Genomic DNA, 22,615 nt, shown 5'->3' with positions numbered 1-22,615 from the left:
ATTTGTTATCTCATAGTTTATGTGAAATATTATAGGGCAAGTGATACAACTTTGAATGCGCAAATAAGTATCGGTATTTTCAAATTATACAGTTTGTTGTATTTTCAAATAATTAGATAAAGAGGATAAAAGTTTGCTTTGAAAATGTAGTCTTTAAAAGCCATGCGGCGGCGATCGACGCTGGTCACGTGACCGCTTATTGACGTATCGCGTTAACCGTGGGCCGAGAGAAGTCAAATACGAAGATGGCCGCTGCCACTGAAATATTAAAGTCTCCCGCGGTGCGAACCGACATGATCTGCCGACAGAAAATGTAGAAATTTTCAAGCCGGAAGCACGTTTCAGGTAATTTTTGGTTGTGTAGCCATAATCGGTAACGCGGCCCGCGCACATCAACGATTATTTCGTCAACGATTATTTCACTACACAGGTGATATTCGTGGGCGGTTTCGCGACGTGCACCCCTGTATGCGTGTATACGCGCGTGTGTGATGTGTGTATGTTTGTGTGTGTAGGGAATCGCGCCGCGATGTGACATCTCGTCGATTTGACATTTTAAGAACAGGCGAACGGACGTAAATATCGAGCCAGATGCTCGTGACGGATCTGTATGCATTGACCGCCGAGTAAATAGACTGTCACGCACGGCCAGCCGCTCGAAGTCATTGCTCGTTTCGCACGAAGCCGTGCCATTTTCACGCGCTCCATGCTGTCCGATATGTGTATTACAACACCCGCAATGTTAGCACGAGTGTTCGAACATATTTGCTGATGGCCATACGTTATTATGTGTTGTTCCCGCACAACGCGCATTACATTCTTACATGTTTTTCGCTGGCTGGAAACATTAAATCGCGACTAAGCATACCGCTCTTCGCTGTTTGACTTGCAGCATCGAATTTTGTGTGCGTGTGTGTGTGCGTGTGCGCGCGCGTGTGTGTGTGTGTATGTGTATGTTTCATTTTGCGTCGTTCTTTTTAAACACGTTGACTTTTTCGTCAATTCATTAAAATAACTTATTCATATTGATCAGTTTTGTATTCATCAGTTATCTTGGAAAATTAAATTTATATTGTTTTTTTTCCCTTTTTTTTTTCAAAATTTTCTTGTATGTATGTATTGTTAATATTTATCTATAATTATTACCGCTTTTTATATTTTCTTTACAAATAGAAGTTTTGATATTATTTGAAAACTATGAGTATCACTTGTAATACTAAAAGAAGTTTTATATAATAATACCATAAATTTTTCTTATATTATAGTTAATGTTAGAAAAGAAGTGTGGACAGTAATAATAAAGTCTAAACATTTTCAGCAAATTTCAAGTATGAACATAATGCGCAAATTACGAGGGGGCACCAGTATTGGAGGTATGAGTTCAAGCGGTACTGGTGGTTTAGACGATTGTGCGGGGGGTGCAAATTCTCAGCACACCGCTTTGGGGCTTATGCATTTAAAAAAACTATTCTCTGAATATACTCATCCATCGCATCCCCTTTCCGACGCTGAACGTGATGACAAATTGTATAACATGTTGCCATTATTTTGCAAGGTAAAGCATATAAAACTCATTTATTTTATTTTCTTTCAAAATAGAGAAAATGTTTAACTATTTTTTGGTGTTAATTAAAAACAGATCTTTTAGAGAGAATATTTCTTCTACATTTTATGCCTCTAGGTATTTGGATCTAGTCCATCAGGAGATATGAATGAAAAGTTTTGGGATATTTTGGCATTCACTCAACAAGTATCAAGACTGATGGTATCTGAAATTAGGAGAAGAGCAAGCAACCAGAGCACTGAGACAGCGAGTTGTGCTATTGTGAAATTTTTAGAAATTGAAAATAGCGAAGAGTCGAGTAATGGCTGGATGTTGCTGTCCGCATTGAATTTGCTGGCAGCGGGTGATACCTCTCTGATACAAGTGAATTGAATTTTTTAATTTCTTTATTACATTTCTGTGCAGAGATTTTTTTACACTGTTACATTTTTTTGTAGGCAATGACTGCTGCCTCAGTTCCATCAACTTTAGTGAAATGTTTATACTTATTCTTTGATTTACCCGAGATGAATGAGGAAGATGCTGATATTACAGATACAAATAGCGAATTTACTCCTAGAGAGCGTAGGATACTGTTACAAAAAATATTCGTTCAGGTGATAGCAATTTTCTAGAAGCACAATTTCCTATTTTTTTCAACGCATTCTCTATCTTCGCCCTTTTTTTCTGAGAGATTAATTTATTTCTTCGCAATTTGTAGTTATTGGTGAGATTATGTAGTCATCCGTATCCTGCAGAAGAACTCGCTCGTAAAGATGATCTTACCTTATTATTCTCAGCAATAACAAGTTGGTGTCCACAGTACAATATTATGTGGCGTAAAAGTGCCGCCGAAGTTTTGATGACATTATCTCGACATGGTCTTACACAGAATGTAGTAGCTTATATTCATAGTAAGCTTAACACTTTATATTACACTTGTTGGATTATGATCAAATTACTATTTACTTGATGTATCAATTTATCTTATAGATAAAGGATGCATAGCACTCTGTATCGATAATATGCAACGTGTACCTGAACTGGCACCATTAGAAGTTGTAGAAATGTTCGTAACAGTGTTCTGTTTTCTAAAAGATTCTAGTGAGGTTTCTCAAACGCTACTAGATGACTTTCGCGCTTGTCAGGGATATATCTTTTTGTCTGAATTTCTGTTAAAGTAAGTAATGTTGATTGTGAAATATAATAATTAAAGATTAATAATATATTTATAAAGCACAAAAAAAAAAAAACATTTCTGTGTACAGACATGCGCCATCAAGATTAGAGCAGGATAATAGAGCAGAAGCACAAGATGCTATTCGAAATTTGGTACTAATGTTAGCATCTTTAACAATGTGTGGTCATACAGAGCTTAAACCAAGTCAAGCTAGTATGGGATCCTTATTTCAAATGCTTGGATTTACCTTACCACAACCTAGTAACAGAGGTAACTTTACAAGTAAAAATGTGCATGCATGTATATGAAACGGCTGTGCAGGGAATATTTTATATTTCATTTTGCTGTGTCTACAGGAGGAAGCGTTCGAAATATTCAAGCATTCCAAGTATTGCAATCTGTATTTGTAAAATCCAATTCACCGCTTTTGTGTTGTACTATATTGGACGCAATATCCAGCGTGTATCACAGCGATAATGCGAATTATTTCATTCTTGAGGGTCAAAATACCTTGTCGCAATTTGCAGAAAAAATTTATTTAAAAAATCTGGAGATACAAGAAAAATTTTTTCAGTTGTTGGAATTTATAGTTTTTCAACTTAATTTTGTTCCGTGTAAGGAACTCATATCTCTGTCCATTTTACTGAAAACGAACAACTCAGTCTCTTGTAGTATTATGTGTATGGAAACTCTTCTTAATATACTCAGGTAAAGATGTATAATTTGAGAAAGCTTTATCTCAAGAATTTAACGCAATAACACAGGAATGTCCAAGCAAGGAATGTGATTTTAAATATTGTCGCTCGTTTCAGACACAACACTATATTTAAAGATGTTTATAGAGAAGTCGGTATGCTAGAAGTTTTTGTGACTTGTCTTCATCGATATGCGACATTACTTAAGGATAAGCAAGCTGCAATTGATCAAGGATTAGGTAATCTTTGCATTCATATGCATTTATATGCAAATTTTTGGGTGCAAGTTTGGAGAATTTGACGTGATTTCAGAATACATAATATGCCCGGAGGATGAACGGTTGGGTGCCTTAGTAATGGAGGCTTTAACAACACTATTAGCAAGTAATGTTCAAAATGCGAATGTCTTTCGAGAATGTGGAGGCGCGCGTTGCGCTCATAATCTAGTGCCCTATATAGATTGCCGGTACCAAGCACTTGGTATTGTCAGAGAATTAATACTCAGTGCGGGTGGCGATGATGATATGGCTACACTGTTGGGAGTTATGCATTCGGCACCTCCTAATGCCTTGATACTAAAGACACATATATTAAAAGTGAGTTTCGCTCTATCTCTATACTTATTTGACAGATTTGTGAAAATTATTAACAATGCAAATGCTTTTCAGTCTTTACTAACTTGTTTACGAGAATCGCATAGGACTAGGACAGTTTTCCGCAAAGTTGGAGGCTTCGTTTACGTAATGTCGGTTCTTGTATCTTTGGAGAGTCAATTAGGCCCACAAAGATCCGAGAAGATGGAACCTTGCAATGACATCATCCAAAGGACTGTGCAGGAAGAAAGCGAATTATTAATATTGTTACATGTAGTATTTCATACTATAAGTACAGCAATGCGATTTGAGCCAGCGAATGCTAAATTCTTCCATCATGAGGTACAAATTTAAGACTTGTAATAATTATACTATTATTAATCTGAAATTTATATTACGTAAATACTACGTGATGCTAATTTTGCACAGATTTGTCAATCGAGTTTGTGTGATACTTTACGCCTTCTTGGATGTTTTTCAACGCAAATAAAAATCACTGAGATGGACATGATACCAACTATGAATTATCATAATATGCTGGTATCGTTATTTACTGGGAGCGTATTGGAACCGGTATTTCCAGATGACATGCCAAAAACATTAGGATATGCGTGCTTACTGCTGCGCCTGCTTTACGACGTAGCGCTCGATTCCTTTGACAAACCAAATTTAGCTAACGTAGGGATGAGATCTCCAAGTCATAAACAGAATTGCGTAGAGGTACACTTTTAATTCAAGTATTATCTCAATATTTTAAGTTTTAATATTTTACTCTTTTCAACTAATTTTGTGTATTTCAACAGCAAAAGTCATTTGATTCTCCTGGAAGCGGCAAGAGATGTATTATAAATTCTTTAAACCTAAGCCCACCTGCACCTGAGCCTATTGTAGTTCATCCCGGCATAGTAGTGGGAATGCTTCATTTACTTCCATCCATATCTGAAGCGTCTAATCCGCAAATGGCACTAGCATTACAATTGTACGTGGCGGAGATCATCAAGAGTCTGGTGCGGTCGGAAAGAAATCAGCAAGTCATGTGTGAAGCTGGCATGGCTGGAGAATTGTTATCTATAGGTAGAACCGCTTTGCAAGATGAAACGCATCCGCTTCATCAACCTTTGCAATATATCATAGAGAGACTCGCAGCGCAATCGCTTGAGCCGAGAGATCTAAGGTAAGATTTGAAGTACGTCAGAAGAGAAAATTATATTCGAACGGTCGTCATTTGTAATTTGATTCTTTCAGGGAGTTTCTACGTTTGGGAGATCCGTTGTGTTGCATTTCGCTGGACGATATTGAGCTGAGCAAACCTAAGGGAGGACCAGTTCCTTTAACGCGAATTAAGACGCTGGTGTCAATGACGACGCCCAAAGACTTCAGAGCTCACGGTTCGTGTACCTTGCCACCTTTCGTGGAACTAGATATGAGCGCTGAAGGATTTGCATGTTTGTATCTACCGAGTGTTGCTCCGCAAAGTACTACACCTCCTACAGTTGTTTCTGCAGACAATAGTGTACTGGGAGGCATTGGATCAGGTAAATAACATATTGATCATGATTGCATTCTATTTATTTCTACTATGACAATATAATGAAGCATATTCACAATTCTATTAAATGAAATAATAAATATAATGAAAAATTGATATATTAGGGGTGCTCATAAGTAATGAAGTATTTAAAAAGGAAATAGATTTAAAAAACTATAGAAACAGCTTTTATTTTTTAATCAGTTATATGATTATTATCGATAACAGTTTGCCATCTTGTTAGCAAATTTTCAATTTCTTTCTTGAAGAATTCTTACTTCTTGAAGAATATCTCAGCATGATTTTGGATGCCATTCACTTTTTGACATTTTTTTCTAACAAATAAATATTCTAAAGATCTGAACAAATGATAATCAGATAGAGCTATGTCCATAGACATTTTTTTGCTGCAGCATTTTTTGATAACAAAACCGCACCCAGCGTCGTATGTATTCCTCTGAAGGTTGAGAAATGCTGACATTTTATCTAAAAGAAATGCAATTTGAATTTAATAAAAAGAAATTAAGAGTTAAATACTTGAAGATAGATAGCACACGCGAGAAACACTATTTATATCACACAACTCAAGTAGAAACTGATGAGGACAAAAGACTTGTAAAATATTCAATTACCTACGGGTATCCTTATTATATTGTTGGATTGTTCAATAAGCATTTCGTATTTTTTACGCAGTACGCTTTTACGCAACGTGAAAAAATTGTGATACGAACGGAACGAAATTATAATTTCGGCAAACAAATACGTATTCATCAAACTGCGCTTACGTATTCATCAAACTGCGCTTTGCACGACAAAAAAATAGATTTGTTTTAAAAATCCAAAATTACTTATTACACAATCCAACACAATAATGACAAACATCATCATGATGAATGTCACGTTGCAAATTGTACATATGTATTGTACATATGTATAACGATTGCTATTGCATACAAAGAATTATTTTAGGTGATAGATTATTCCCACCACAGACCGGCTTAACATATAGCACATGGATATGTGTTGACAAGTTTAGCGATCCTAGAACCGATCCTCATTGCGTAAGATTGCTCACTCTGGTCCGCACTCCACAATCCGCGAGAGATTTAATTTGCCTGACTGCTGTTCTTAGCGCGAGAGATAAGGCCATCATTGTTTCTACCCAGGAAACACCTATTCCACAAAGTGAGTGACGCTCTAAAAGTATATATATTAAAGTCGGACGATATAAACGCACACAAATTATTGTGTATTTAGATACAGGCGAATGGGAACCTGAAGGAACAGGGGAATGTGGCGCCAGAGTTTGGTGTCCTGACTTACTTCACGAGGGGCAATGGCATCACATAGCTATCGTGCTAAATCGCGCAGTTCTTAAAAATTCGAGTTTCTCATTATATTTGGATGGACAGCATATCCATAGTCAAAAGGTAATTATCACTGAAATCAATTGATTCGCTAAAGCTCGCGTACAATGTATCGATCTATTTTTGCAGCTTCATTATATCACGCAAGTTCCTGGAGGTGGAGCGGCTAATTTGACTGTGGCTTCTCCAGTTTACGGCTACATCGGTACACCACCCTGTTGGCGCAGATATTCTAGATTGACGTGGAAACAAGGACCTTGCCACTTGGTGGAGGAAGTGTTTAATTCCCAAAATATTGCCACTTTGTTTAAACTAGGACCACATTACATGGGAAGCTTACAAGCTCCACAATTAAGCGGTACTGATATAAAAACGCAAAAAAGATTCTCTATACAATATATAATTTTATAAGTAATAAACATTGATATATATACATTGTTCTAGGTCCTGAACCTCTAACACCTCTTGTAGCTGAAGAAAAGGTTGTGTTTGGATTAAATGCAAAAGCTATGTCGCAATTAACTTTAGCTAAAATTAGGAAGGTGTACAGCCGAGCTGATAATAAATCAATCGCTAAGCAGGTATAAAAATTTGAATTTAAAAAGTATTTTAATTAGAGAAAGAGAGAGAGAGAGAGAGAGAGAGAGGGAAGGGGGAGTAAGACAAAATTAAACTACATAAATAATTCTATATTAATGTTTAATTATTTTTGCAAACAGCTTGGCATGTCATCCCATGAGAATGCCACACCTATTAGAGTTCTTCATAATTCCGCGGGACATCTTAGTGGCCCAGCCAGAGCATTAGGTGGTGTAGTTGTTGGTTATCTCGGCGTTCGTGTATTTAATCCTAAACCAGTAGCTACTATGATCGACAACGTAGGAGGATGTTCGGTGTTATTAGGTATAATTTAGAGTAACGAATAATAAACGGCACTCGACGCTAAATAATTAGATGAAATTAAAGGTGATTTTATATATATCTCTCTCGAAGGTTTAATAGCTATGGCCCAAGATGTAGAATCTTTGTATGCGGCTGTAAAGGCACTAGTTTGCGTAGTGAGATCGAATCAGGCGGCCCAACAAGAAATGGATCGCAGGAGAGGCTATCAGACCCTGGCTATGTTATTGAGAAGAAAGTGTCCTCTCCTAAACAGCCACATACTGCACTTGACGTTCAGTCTCGTGGGGACAGTCGACAGTGGCAGAGAAACCAGCGCGATTCCTAATGTTGTAGCATTTCAGGACCTTTTATGCGATTTACAAGTGAGTTTGGACAAATTTTTATAACGTAATGCAAAAGGCGTTTTTAACTTGACTGCGTAAATAGCCACGTAATAGAGACAAATAAGAAAAACGCAAGCGAGCGACTAATTAAATAATTATTTTTTAATTGATCAATTTGAATGGTAATAAATTTTATTTAGGTTTGGCACGAAGCACCTGGAGAATTGCTACGATCTCTTCTTGAACACTTGTACGAATTGATAGCGGAGTCTAGTGAGAAGCGAACTAATTTGCGATTGATGAGGGATTTGCAACTGGTGCACAAATTATTGCACATCTTAAGCGAAGTGAAGCTAAACAGCACCAGACAGATCCTTCTGGCACTTCTTAGTATATTATTATGTCAACCACGACAAGCTGATCTGTTATGGTAAACAGTTTTCTTGCGCATTTGCATTACTGTATCCATTATATTCTCTATAACTCTTCTCTCGTTCCTCTTCAGGTTTGGGCAATTTATCGTAGCCACCTTACCGCTGTGTCCTGAAAAACATCTAGTCCTCAGAGAGGGAGAAGGAATTAAGGACGGAGAAGGAGAGAGTATACTTTTACGTAATCGTTGTTTACAGCTTTTACATTCGTTGTTGTTTAATGGATCCAAGATTAATGTAAAGTAAGAAATTGCCACATATATCTGGTTTATTGTTATATACAGCACGAATACGTGCCGATATTAATATGAATGCGTGCGTACATTTGCAGTATGTGCGAGGAAGTAGCCAAAGTTTTGGGCCTAGATTGGGCACTGCTGTTTCTTCAGTCTGGTCTTCACAGCACCACGGTTATCTGGGGTTTACGCATACTTGCGGCAGTATGTTCTGTGCAATCGATTTTGCAGAGATTCAAAGAGGGAACGAGCAATGGTGGCTGGCTGCGGCATATTGATCACAACAAAATGGCACTAGCACTCGGTACATAATAACGATTGTATTTATTGCTTTTATAAGAATTTCATAAATATCGCTTATTAATTTACGAAAGCGTTTTATTGCGATGCGGAATGACTTAATAATTGTAACATATACGCAGTACATGTGGGTTGTCAGCAACAAATGTCTACCGGTGAGGTTAAACCATCCGGACTTCATGTACCTGGATTTCAACATCTAGGCTGGTTACTTCCGCAACATATCGATCTTGTTCCAGAACTCTACTTTCTCTTCATTGCTCTCATGATGGGACAGCCGGTGAAATTGTTACCTGCCGATTCGAAGGTGAAATATTACGTTTTGTATGAAGTAATTTTGTTGTTTTTAATCTCTATAATTGACTGATTGAAAATAATAATACTAACTGTACGTGTTACGATTATGCGATAGCTCGACTTGGATAACGTTTGGAATTTTATGTTTGGAGTCCCGGCAAACCACACACTCTCATCCTTTACTAGTAGAATCAATCTTTGTCCTGAAGCAATGGTCACGTTACTAGTTATGGTGCGAACTATGCTGAATAGTCACTTGAACAAGTAAGTCTCAATGTTCTCACTGGAAAAACCGCGCGTTGCATTTTATTACAATAAATTTATTTTTTTTTTTATAGCCCGGAAACGTTGCCAACATGGTTAAACGATTATCCTGTGACAATAATACAATTCCTGTTCTTCCTTTACCGCAATTTCACCGACTTTATGCAAGTCTTTATGTCTGCGGAAGTTTTGGGTGCCTTAGCTGGAACCTTGTTTCCGAAACCCGCAAGTTCTAGTCAGGATAGTAGTGGTGCTAGTACCCCAGCCGATGAGGTAATTAATTCCACAGAATATCCTTTTCGAAAAGATACTTTGAAGGATATGTTATTTCGATGAACAAGATATTTCATGAAAGTTTTAAAAATAATTCTTACTGCGTTATTTTATCTGGCAAATCTCCTTTGTTTATGCCACTTTGAAAAAGTCTAGCTTATAAATTTAAAAAAATCAGAATATTTCATGAATATCCTGTAGAATAAAAAGTTTTGATATTAACGTTGGATAATTATCGTAGCAGGAACCAGTATTAGTGAGATCGCCGTCGAAAGATGTCGGTCTGACGAATCACCCGGCGAAAAAGTTCGTAATGGACTTTTTCAAAGTCATCATCGTTGACTCACTCTCATTGCCGGTGACGGCAAAGTCACCGGCGATAGATCTTGTCCTGGAAGCATGGCCGGAACATGCATCGACGGGACAGCAAATGCGTTATCAGACAGAGGTGTTGTCTATACTGATGGAACATTTGTTGGCTGCGGATGTGTTGATAGGTGAACAGGCTGCGTTGCCGGTTGTTCCTGGTGGATCGGCCAATAATATAACTACCAACGTTTGTTACGTGGCAGCCAGAATAGTTGACAAATTGTGGCAAGGTAATAGTTTTGTCCATACGCGTTAATTAATATTAACGTTGGGTAACGTTACGATTTGACTTCTCGAATGTAACAGGTGCTTTGACAAAAGATCCGCACGAGGTATTTGACTTTATCGTCAAGCTAATTGGCCAAGCGAAAAGGCGGTCCGGTGCTGTCAGCATGGAAGGTCTTCATCACTGCCTGAATAGGACAATTTTATTCTTATTGTCACGTGCGACCGATTCTATTGCCGATCAAATGGCTGTATTAGAGGCATTACATAAACTTACTACTCATAGGTACGTATACGAACAGGATTTTATTAATTTAACAAATGTGAAATAACCCAAAAGATATATATACGTCAAAGTGATAAAATGATGTGTTGATATATTTATTATTTTTCATAAAAAGATAGTTACAAGTAAATAAAAAGAGGATCGCCGCATGTTACTAGCGATAACATATCAAATTTCGCCGCAATTGCCGAAAAACTATCGCATTTGTTTCACTGGAAAAACTCGTAATTAAGCGACGCGGTAGCGCCAAGTACATAATATAAAGAGTTTTGCCTATATACAGGGGCCGCGGCGCTATCAAGTAGCTTTTCCGGAATTTTTGTTTTTCCCGAAATTCATCTTTTTCATTGCTATCTAACGGCTCATGTCTGCTAACTTACACGTCTCGCGGCCGACTGCGTTTCTCGATACGTCAATAATGATTCCGAATATCACAACACACAATGATAAATTCGTGTGATTATAAAAATCTTGATTAAAAAATATGTAACAACTTGTAATAGATCACATATGGTTGCACGTATGCGTTTTCGTTCAAATAAAGAAAAATTATATAATTCTGACAACGTTATGATATTTCTACAGATTATTAGTATTTGGTGCTGGCAATCATGAATTGGAGTTTATTGGCTGTTTAACGTATTGCCTGTTACAACTGACGGCTGATATAAAGATCATGTTGGATACCAATATGAAAACAACGTGGCACGTTAATCCTCAAGTGGAATCCAGCGACGAGAGATTGACATCTCATCAAGGACACAATTTAATGGCTGTAGCGGCGACGAGAGTTTGGGAGGAGTTGTACGCGTGCAAGAAGCCTGCAATAGAGGAAGTTTTTAAAGTAACTCTACCAGCACCTGTCGGTAACGAACGGGCGCCGGAACTATCGGTCGTGAGAGAACAAGTTCACGAAGCTGCGTCGAAGCTTTGGTTGAATTATGTAGTTTCGGAACGAAGAGCCTCGTACAGAGTTCCTTGGGAATTCCACAACCAAATCCAATCGGTATGTCAAAATTTAATATACAATTGTACAAATGTTGAAAAAAATTTTTAAATGTAAAGTCCGTATATATTTAAACATCATATCTATGTGTATACAAAAAATTATATATGCAGAAAATCCAAAAAGTGACGGGAGGATTGACGAGATTGGCGAGCCGGACGAAGGTGCGAAAGGAGGAATCTGTGCGCGTAAGAATCAGATTGCATCAGAATACGGTTGCCCAGTGGACAGAGCAGCATGTCGCATTAGTCCGGGAACTTGCTGCAGTAAGACGTCTACAACACCAACAGACCAATCTGCACACTCAACGCTACGTATATCAGGTAAGAAATTCCGATTAGGAAACATTCTTTGCAATTTTATTTAATCTAAAAACTTGAAGTTTAGACTCGCAAAATTTAAATCGATGGAGTAACAGGAGGGTCTCAAGCCAAAGAAGATTGTACTTCTTAATATCTTTTATTATAACAAATGTTTTTCATAGGCAGCAAACACAGTCGAGAACATGGTGACATTCGGTTAACACCTACATAAACAAGGTTTTCTCGCAATCACATACGACGCGACTTTACTTCCAAAAGAGTTTTAATAATGACGAATTGAATCTACAATCTTCTACTAAACAGAATTGCAACGGTAGCACTGAAGATGGCTGAATGATTAGCCGAAACGTTTGCTGCCTATGAGAAACATTTGTTATAATAAAAGATATTAAGAACTACAATCTTCTTTGGCTTGAGATCCTCCTGCTACTCCATCGATTTATTTAATCTTATTAATTTTTGTCTTTTTATCATATTATTTTTTTCTCATGAAAATTCGAATATGGCTAAAATTAGAAAGCTTTGATGGGTGAAAAATTTAACATATGGATCAGTGCGCTAAAAATAATGTCCAATCGATTGCAGGAATGGCTACAAACCGAGACAGAATTGACTAGAGAACGTGGTCTTTGGGGACCTCCGATACCCACTATACTCGACAAATGGATGTTAGACATGACTGAAGGACCGTGCAGAATGCGAAAGAAGATGATGAAGAACGAACTGTTTTACATACATTATCCGTATCGGCCTGAATTAGAGCATCCTGATAACGTGAGTCATAATCTCGTTAAGATTAAGAATTGTACAAACGTCCGTCTACATTTCCAGTTTATAATACATTTGTTATTGTTATTTGTTTAGAAACAACTAAAGTACAAAGTAGCGACGAGCATAGATAGCAAGGATTACTATCTAAAGCAACTCGGCAATTCATCGGGAATGTTTGAACGCGAGCGAGACCCCGTTATAGACGATACGCCGTTAAACGTTAACGAAACTTCCACCGAGAGTGAACCACCGATGGTTCCGTGCACACTGGAACGCCACGCCAGCGAGCCAGATGAAGCTCCCGACGATAACGAACAGGAAGAAGAGAATAATCAAACTGTTCCAGACAATCAAACTTTGTTACGTCTGCTTGAGGAGCATGAAAAGGTTTCTGTATAATCGATATCTATTGCGATTGCGTCAAAATCAACATTTTTTTAACACTTTCAATTATATTACAGATAAGTCATATGTTCAGATGCGCAAGGATACAAGGTCTGGACACAACCGAAGGTATTCTCTTATTCGGAAAGGAACATTTCTACGTAATCGACGGCTTTACACTGTCAAAGTCCAGAGAGATAAGAGACATAGAAAGTTTGCCGGAGACATACGAGCCAATCTTGCCATCGCCAGGATCTCCCAGAAGATCAAGAGCGATGAGGCAGTGCTCAAAGTTTAACTACGAGGATATCAGGTATATTTTCGATCATTTCTTTGCATGATGTTTGAGCAACAATGATAATATATTTGAATAATACTCAATACACTTTGTATTATTTTGTATACAGAGAAGTGCACAAGAGACGATACTTGCTGCAACCCATGGCGCTGGAAGTATTCAGCGGGGACGGTAGGAACTATTTGCTAGCATTTCCGCGAAAAGTGAGAAACAAGGTTTATCAAAGATTTATGACGTTCGCCACTGCAATCGCCGATAGTGCTCAGCAGTCCGTAGCCGGTCAAAGACGAACGGCGAATGTCGAGCAGGCTACGGGCTTGCTCTCGAATCTTATAGGGGAAACTTCAGTTACTCAAAGATGGGTGGTTAGTAGTTGCAATAATATGATACAGGATGAATAACCTATACTTTTTATTAAATATCGACATTTTCACGCACAGAGAGGAGAAATATCCAACTTTCAATATTTAATGCATCTGAATACGCTGGCGGGTCGTAGTTACAACGATCTTATGCAATACCCAATATTTCCGTGGATCTTAGCGGATTACGACAGCGAAGAGCTCGATCTTACGGATTCATCGACGTTTCGAGATTTCGGCAAACCCATGGGCGCGCAAAGCCCCGAGCGATTGTTGCAATTTAAGAAAAGGTATGGAAAGTACAGCGATATGATAGATTGCTCCGTAAAAAAATTTATTTCAAATAAAGTTATCGCTTTAAATTGCTTCAATTAGATGTATAAAAATTGTTTACAAATGAAAACATTTCTTGAAGTCAATTTAACGACTATTTTAGTTTTCCTAAAAATTTATCTGAAACCCTGCAATTTTGTCTTCAATCTTACGAACACGACACATCTTTTGCACCAAGCTACATGTATTGCGCAAGAAGCACGTGTCCTTCAAATGATTATTTCATTGTAGATACAAGGAATGGGATGATCCGCACGGAGAGACGCCTCCATATCACTACGGCACGCATTACTCGTCAGCAATGATAGTGTGCTCGTACCTGGTGAGAATGGAACCGTTCACGCAACATTTTCTCAGATTACAGGTTCGTATATGTCGGAAACGCAACAACTTATCTCTCATATTCTGTCCTAACATGTTTGACCATTGAAATTCTTTCCAGGGTGGGCATTTTGATTTAGCCGATAGAATGTTCAATAGCGTAAAGGAAGCATGGCTGTCCGCTTCCAAGCACAACATGGCAGATGTGAAGGAACTTATTCCGGAATTCTTTTATCTCCCGGAATTCCTTATCAATTCGAATCACTTTGATTTAGGTAAACTTATATATTATAAATATCTTATTTTTATCTCTTTTTGTTTCTTCATCACATGCGACATTCCCGTGCAGGCTCTAAACAAAGTGGCGTTCAACTCGGTGATATCGTTCTTCCACCTTGGGCGAAGCAGGATCCTCGTGAATTTATTCGTGTGCATCGGCTTGCATTAGAATGCGATTATGTATCACAGCATCTCCATCAGTGGATCGATTTGATATTCGGATGCAAGCAAAATGGTCCAGCGGCTGTTGAAGCTGTTAATGTATTTCATCATCTGTTCTACGAAGGCAACGTTGACATCTACAAGTCAGTTTGTATATAATTTCGCTCAATTATAATTACCAAGTCATGTCATTTATGTAGAATAAGTTTTTTTAATTATTAACAGAAGAAAGGATTACAAAAATCAAAGCATGCGGGGAGACGAGAGATTTTTTGCGCTTTGGTTTTTACAGCCCTTTTTCTGTTAACTTTGTTTTGTTGTAGCACTACATGTTACTATATTTTTCAATTATGTCTCAATTACAGCATTGATGATCCGTTGAAGAAGAACGCGACTATTGGTTTTATCAATAATTTCGGCCAAATACCTAAGCAGCTATTTAAGAAACCACATCCAGCGAAGAAAATGACGCAGAGGACCAGTGTTATAGATCCTGGGCCCATTACCCCGGGATTGAGTATCACTACGTCTGATAAATTGTTCTTCCACAATCTCGATAATTTAAAACCGTCGCTGCAACCAATCAAAGGTACGCATTTTTGCACCTCTGATTTTAACACATTCTCTCTGTTAAAAGCATATATATATTTTTTAAACATCCAATTAAAATTTAAATATTATTGACAGAACTGAAGGGCCCCGTTGGACAGATATTGCACGTTGATAAAGCCGTGTTAGCAGTGGAACAGAACAAGACGCTCATCCCTCCCTCTTACAACAAATATGTAGCATGGGGATTCGCCGATCATTCTCTCAGAATAGGAAACTACGACAGCGACAAAGCGATTTTTGTTGGCGAGGCTATGATGCAAAGCAGCGGGGAGATAGTGGCGTGCGTTTGTCCATCTTCCAAATTGATAGTTACTGCTGGCACCAGCTCTGTAAGTGTTTTATCTGACAGTTACAAACATCACACAACTTTGTACAGTTGTTTCCCAAAGTGGCAATTTTCATTTAGTTCGATTTATAAAAGACTTATTCAAAACTATCATTCTGTCTTCTATTTTTCTTTTATTTAGTGAGGTCTAATTAAACTAAATGTTATAGTATATCTATTTTAATTTTGCAATAAAGAGCACAGTTTTTATTTTACAGAGAATTATTTATTACTTACACTAAGAATAACAAAATTAGCTGTGCGTAGCAAAATAAAATTATATATGTAAAATAAAAAAGTCATAGATCAGTTACAGATTAGCTTACATTTCTCTTAGCTGCACGTCTGTGATGGACTGAAACTTTCTTAGGCCACGCGAAATATAATTGACCCGCAGTTATTTTACTTGTGACAATATCTCGAGACACTTAACTTCATTTGAGATTATCTCTTCTTCAACAAATCAAATCAAATGCGTATATTCGTAGGTTGTGACTGTTTGGGAATACGCCAAGCGGCAACTTTCTATAAAGCAATGCCTGTACGGACATACCGATGCAGTCACGTGTTTATCGTCCAGTCCCGCGTACAACGTCATCGTGTCCGGATCGCGGGATGGTACGGCGATCATATGGGACTTGTCCCGATGCTTGTTCGTGCGTCAGCTTAGAGGTCATGCAGGACCAGTGGCTGCAGTGGCCATAAATGAATTAACGGTATATTGTGTATTTATTATTTATACCTTTATAAAAAGTAACAAGATGCTTTATCGCAAAAATATTCACAGGGAGACATAGCTACGTGCGCAGCTACGTGGTTACACGTGTGGAGCATCAATGGGGAAGAATTGGCGAGCGTCAATACATGCGTTGGCCGTGCTGACAGAATGCAACAAATATTATGCGTCGCTTTCAGTCAGACTCACGAATGGGATTCTCAGAATGTTATCATGACCGGCTCCACTGATGGCGTTGCCCGTGTAAGATACAACGTTTATATCTTTTTCCAAAATCCTTGATTTTAACAGTCGATTTTAACATTTACCGAAACTTGAAAAATCTATCTACAATATGGTGACTGTGAGATAATTGTTTACAGATGTGGTCGATGGATTACGTGCAAGTACCTGCGGAAGAAGAAAAACCTGAAGAAATAGTGACTGCCAAAGAAAAGAACGAGAAACAGAGCTCGGAAGAAAATCAAACGGAAACGACGATGAAGAGAGTTCAGGAATTAGTCAAGCAAATGAGTATATCCGCTGAGGGATCAGGTAGGTTAAAATAATTGCTGCGCAAGCGTCAATAGATGCAATTTTTATCAACCTTCACCTTTGTTCCAAGGTATACTTGTGAAAAGTGGCTCTGAGAGTAGTCTCTCTGAAACGGAAAACGCCAAGGAAGCATCCAGACATCACGAGGAAAAAGAGGAGTGCTCCGATAACGAGTCGAGTAATGGTTCCAGTAATAAACCTTCACCACAAAACAATCATGCGTCTTTGGTCGTGCTACGTAGAAAAAGTCGTGGGAATCCGATGTTTCGGAAAAGCGAAGGCGGTGGACGTGCTGACAGCGAGGGCACACAAACTAGGTAATTCGATTTGTAATGAAACGAAAGACAGTGATTGCATCAATTCTTTCTTATAATGGCGAAAGTATTACATTATTTTATAATATATTGGACAGTGAGTCCACCAGCAATCCAGGAGATTCCGAAGGAGCATTGCGGGCTAGCAAAAGTGATACCAGTTTAACAGATAGTTTCGTTATGGTTACCGAAGCTGACACAAAGCCACGAAAGATCAATCCACAAAACATCCTGCGGGACGGCTTCAAGTGGCAAAGACAATTGGTATTCCGCAGTAAATTAACCATGCATACTGCCTACGATCGTAAGGACAATGCAGAACCGGCGTCTATTGCAGCTCTAGCAGTATCAAGGTATTTGTCAAGTACTCATACACTAGTGCAATTAAATTAATGCAAGAGATTTGTCGTATTCGTCAAATATAATTGAAAACAGAATTGTAGGTTTTAAATAAATTTTTATGAACTAAATTCTAAAAGTCACCATTGACTCCGACATATTTCTTTATTTAGAAACAAGTTTTTATATACCCGATTTATAAAAGCTCCGAGCTCTTGGAATGGCAATCGATAACTTTATTTAAAATAGATCTTCGCGGAGAAGTGACAAATCTTTTTATGCCAACCTAATATTATTTCAATCTATATTATTTATAAAACGATATTAAATATATTTTTGTGTTTCGATTCGTAGGGATCACAGAACAGTGTATGTGGGCGATACCCGTGGTCGAGTATTTTCATGGAGTGTATGCGAACAACCTGGACGCACAGTCGCTGATCACTGGTTGAAAGACGAAGGAGCAGATTCTTGCGTCGGTTGTGGCGTCAGATTCAATCTGTACGAAAGAAGGCATCATTGTCGCAACTGCGGACAAGTATTCTGCTCAAGGTAAGTCTTAGGAACTATAATTGTTTCAATGAGAAAAAAACGGTCTTTGTTGCATTGCGTGTTTAATTAACTTAACAAGTTAATTACTCCCCAAACAGATGCAGCCGATTCGAGTCCAAGATATCCAGGCTTGGTATCTTAAAACCGGTTAGAGTTTGTCAGGGTTGTTATTCGTCATTACGGTCTCAAAGTAACTCTACTGAGAGTAATACTTAATACGACAGTATGAAAACTTATCTAAATCGTTAAATTGTATGGAAAACTTTAGTGAGTTGTAAATAATTATGTATATCAACTAACATTTTTCGTTGAATTTTACATGAACAACTCAAGGTATGCGATTTGTTCCTTTCTGCGTGAAATTAAACGCGTAATTTATTACATCCTTTATGGATATATGAGTTAATACAGTCCTGATTTTATTCATATCTAGTAAGCAAGGGTTGTTGCATTTTTATTTTAATGACATTATTAATTAGCTTGATTGAAACAACAGCAAAGAATGATTGTCATAGATATTTGTTAGACTGTACATTCCTACCGATTGTGTTTTAAGTTAGGCATAGAATATTATTAATTTGCGAGAAACAATTCTAATATATATGAAAATATTAATTAATATTTAATAACTTTAGTCCCTTTTTTTATTATCGACAAGTCTATATTGCGCATATTAATTTTTTGCTATCTATATTTAAAATCAGATTATGTTGAAATTAAATTATGTTACCTATATGGTAAAGGGAACACAAAAGATGTACTTTCCAAATTTTTCTAATTGAATTTTTTATTAATATATGTCCTAATCAGCACAACAGTGCTTTAAACTGAAAAAAAACAATAACAAAAATTTTTAACCACTGTATTGTGGTAATATATTATCTTATATTATCATTGATCATAATATTTATACATTTTTTATTACATTTTAAGTACATATTCGTAAAATTATGTATATAAAATATCTGTGATTTTATTTTCCTATTTTAATTCAGCAGTGATCAATGGCTTTCATGATTATAAATATTAATTGATTATGTTACTATATATTGCTATTGTATTTAAATTATTAATCCCAGTATATCGAAGGTTTTGTGTAACGTTATACATCAAAACAAAATAGTTATAACTAAATTTTTATTTACATTTATTTAATTTATTAACAAAGAAAGAGAATTAAGATTTATATATGTGATTTTTTTATACATATAGATAAATGTCTATTTTTGTTTATTTTGTTTACAAATATAATATAATGACTCAACTTTTTATTTTATGTACATCTAATTTATCTCCATCATATTTTATAATTCTTAAACAGAATGCCAATTTGGAAAGTATCTGTTTCCGATATAATTGTACACTTTTTTTTTCTTTTATACAAATTATGCGTTTGACTTTTCTATTGCATATATAACTGCTATTTAAGAACTGTATTACAATTCAACAAAAAGTATATTATCGCAAAATGTACTCTCCTGATCTTTTATCCAAAGAGATTTAGAAATCATAACTTCATAATAGACAATACCGTATCTACGTAACATGTTATTATAAGATACTTAAAGAAAACGATAGAAAAACGTAATAAACTATAGATAAACTATAGGTAAAAAAATCACCAGCTAACGTCATTAGCAGTGACATAAATGTGGAATAATTGTTTATAAATTAATGTATTGTGATCCTTATGTATAGAACTAATTGTGGGATTGATTTCCAAGATGAATTAAAAGTCCCTGTATGAAAAATTCATAAAATTCATCTCGCAATAATTATAAATACAAATACTTTTACGTTTCTTATAATACAAAAAGCCAAATTAACGAGAGAAACATTTGAAAAATTTTACAAATTTCGAAGCCGACTCTAAGATCGATTGCGAAATTTATATTGTCACTCAAACAATCGACTCTACTATTTTTATTAATAATACATCTTCACTTCCTTAAAAGCACAAATTTTATAGAGGACATAAATTGAACTAAACAATACAATCACAAAATGTAGGCGGATGTATTTTGACCGGATTATTTTTAGCATTGTGTTCTATGTTAATATAATATAATATGTTAATATATATATATAAACTGATGTATATTATAAGCACACTGCTGTCGTCGAACAAGTGTACAAGAAAGACAAGAAAGTCGAAGTAGGCAATATAGATGACGATATGCGAGAGAATATTGGCAATCTATTGCATGCACACGACTCAGTGTTAGAGTCATTATCTATCATGCATAAAAATGTGTCTGTGTTATTGTGCATGTCAGTTTCACATTGTCAATTATTTACATTTTCATTTATAATAAAAAATTTCTTGAATTTTAACAATTGACTTGATTATGAGAAATGGGACAGTGTGTGATTTAATAACATATATTTTCTTCAACATAGTTAATATATGTTACTCTTCTTTGGAACAATTCATCAAGCCAATATTATTTTTTTTTTTTTTAAGTATATCAAAGAAATTGTAAACGTTCGGACAAGATAAATAATTAAATTGTGCTATACATAATTTTAATTATAAATCACAATGACATTACCATTAAATTTAAATAATTTCTAGTCATGCACACGAGTATGTAAGATGGATTTATTTTCAGCCGGCAGAATTTTATTTTATTATTTTATAATAAAATAATATTTATTTTTATTGTATAAATAGCAGAGTACACATTACTGAGTATCATATAGATTTTTGGATACAAAAATTTTTTGATAGTTTATTGTATAGTTTACCAGAAGAATATAAGAGTATAACGTTCTTAAAAACATTCTATATTGTACTGTTGTTATACTACAAGTCATTTGTAAATGTAATTTCGTAAATGCAATGTGGTTCAGCATTATTATACGCAAAAATTTATAATAATTTATTATATGCAAATTCTGAAGAAAAATAGCGTACTATCTTTATCGCTTAGTTTTTGAAGATACATTCTCTTCCTGCTTTTTTGACATGTTTTATACGCAATACATATACATAGTATAACAGCCGTACAATTCTTCCAATGGTATTTGTGCGATAAGAGATTATTTCGTTACGACATTTTATATTAGCAAATTATATTTTCACAGTATTTTTTTAAACGGCATATCAGAGGAAATTTTTATTAATGATGCAATGTCATTTTTTCATTCATACGATTACTATCCGCTAAGATGGATTTGATAGAATAATAAGAAAACTGTGCATTATATATACAGTTAGATTTTAAATTGTATATAAGTAGAAAAACACGGAGAGAAAAGCATCTTAATTAAAGATATTTATTGCTTAACAATGATAAGACAGATATTAGAGGGTAATATATAAATATATAAAATATTGTAATACCCCGGATGTGTGTGAATCTGCACGAGTGTGTTTATGCGCGTATTTGAATATACATTTGCCACCCCTGCGCATAGAATTATACATGTATACATGTACCAATCACATATTATATATATACATATATAAATATAATATGTAGTTAGAGCGATTTGTGCTGTTAGTTGATATTCGTATAATATTGTATAGTAGATTCTGATTGGTATAATTATATTGAATGGGCCAAAGTTGTAAGAAATCGTCTTTATTTAATGAGTGAAATATAATAATTTATCGAACATAGGATACTTGGTGATAAATTGCAAGACCACTTTCTTTAATGCTAGAGTTGTAATTTTTTTTGTGAATTGAAAAAAATTACATATTTTTATTAATAATAATAATCCGTTAACGCACTCTTCTTTGCGCATGTTATTTCTCTTTTTTTATTATAACAATCAGTGTACGCAATTAACGGAATAACACATATAAAACTGAATGTATATTAACACGAAAGTCAATTCGATATCTTGCCTTTTGATGGACTTTCCTCAAGAATGTAATATTTCTTCACTGAAGTTTTGGATATATATGGAAATTCTACAGAATTGGTGAATTTTTGTTTGTGTAGAATAGTGGTCAAGATAATACTTACTGGTTCAAGTGCCGTGACAGCAAAGAGAGACAAACAAATTCTAAAGACAAGAAATTATTGTATTTCATTAAGCCAAATAAGACCATAACGTATTATATAATTTACAAGATAAGTATATTCTAAATGTACGAAATAAAGTTATATTCAAAAAAACATAAATATATATATATATAT

The 22,615-nt window shown here is 35.8% G+C and overlaps 1 protein-coding gene across 6 annotated transcripts; it reads left to right on the top strand.

Annotated features, from left to right (window-relative positions):
• The first annotated feature begins 106 nt into the window (after positions 1-106).
• bchs (WD repeat and FYVE domain containing 3 bchs) lies at positions 107-22,600 on the top strand. 6 transcript variants are annotated; one of them, XM_012366330.2, is made up of 47 exons: positions 107-345; positions 1,319-1,555; positions 1,682-1,927; positions 2,002-2,160; positions 2,265-2,457; positions 2,537-2,723; positions 2,812-2,993; positions 3,080-3,431; positions 3,536-3,657; positions 3,731-4,014; positions 4,087-4,353; positions 4,441-4,731; positions 4,815-5,185; positions 5,257-5,546; positions 6,509-6,724; positions 6,797-6,969; positions 7,036-7,264; positions 7,351-7,487; positions 7,626-7,809; positions 7,900-8,171; positions 8,333-8,562; positions 8,638-8,805; positions 8,895-9,103; positions 9,222-9,406; positions 9,512-9,660; positions 9,735-9,933; positions 10,175-10,532; positions 10,609-10,813; positions 11,399-11,819; positions 11,933-12,142; positions 12,728-12,916; positions 13,007-13,300; positions 13,375-13,610; positions 13,705-13,960; positions 14,036-14,247; positions 14,522-14,654; positions 14,733-14,886; positions 14,961-15,195; positions 15,418-15,641; positions 15,740-15,993; positions 16,478-16,705; positions 16,777-16,968; positions 17,088-17,259; positions 17,330-17,576; positions 17,672-17,926; positions 18,267-18,464; positions 18,563-22,600. In XM_012366330.2, the coding sequence occupies exons 2-47, from the start codon at positions 1,331-1,333 to the stop codon at positions 18,678-18,680; spliced, it is 10,311 nt and encodes a 3,436-aa protein (XP_012221753.1). In that variant the 5' UTR covers positions 107-345; positions 1,319-1,330; the 3' UTR covers positions 18,681-22,600. The 6 variants fall into 6 exon arrangements, with proteins under 6 accessions (XP_012221753.1, XP_012221762.1, XP_067206318.1 ...); XM_012366339.2 differs by lacking the exon at positions 107-345 and adding an exon at positions 410-575; XM_067350217.1 differs by lacking the exon at positions 107-345 and adding an exon at positions 410-608.
• Positions 22,601-22,615: the final 15 nt, after the last annotated feature.

Source organism: Linepithema humile, chromosome 2 (assembly GCF_040581485.1).
Source record: "Linepithema humile isolate Giens D197 chromosome 2, Lhum_UNIL_v1.0, whole genome shotgun sequence".
Taxonomy (NCBI): Eukaryota; Metazoa; Arthropoda; class Insecta; order Hymenoptera; family Formicidae; genus Linepithema; species Linepithema humile.
Note: the sequence above shows the minus strand (reverse complement) of the source record. Positions and strands in the feature narration are given on the sequence as shown.

Coding starts and splice junctions, on each gene's coding strand:
- bchs (XM_012366330.2), top strand. CDS start 1,331: ATGAACATAATGCGCAAATTACGAGGGGGCACCAGTATTGGAGGTATG. Junction 2,994..3,079: donor ACCACAACCTAGTAACAGAG/GTAACTTTACAA, acceptor CTGTGTCTACAG/GAGGAAGCGTTCGAAATATT. Junction 13,961..14,035: donor CAGTTACTCAAAGATGGGTG/GTTAGTAGTTGC, acceptor TTTCACGCACAG/AGAGGAGAAATATCCAACTT.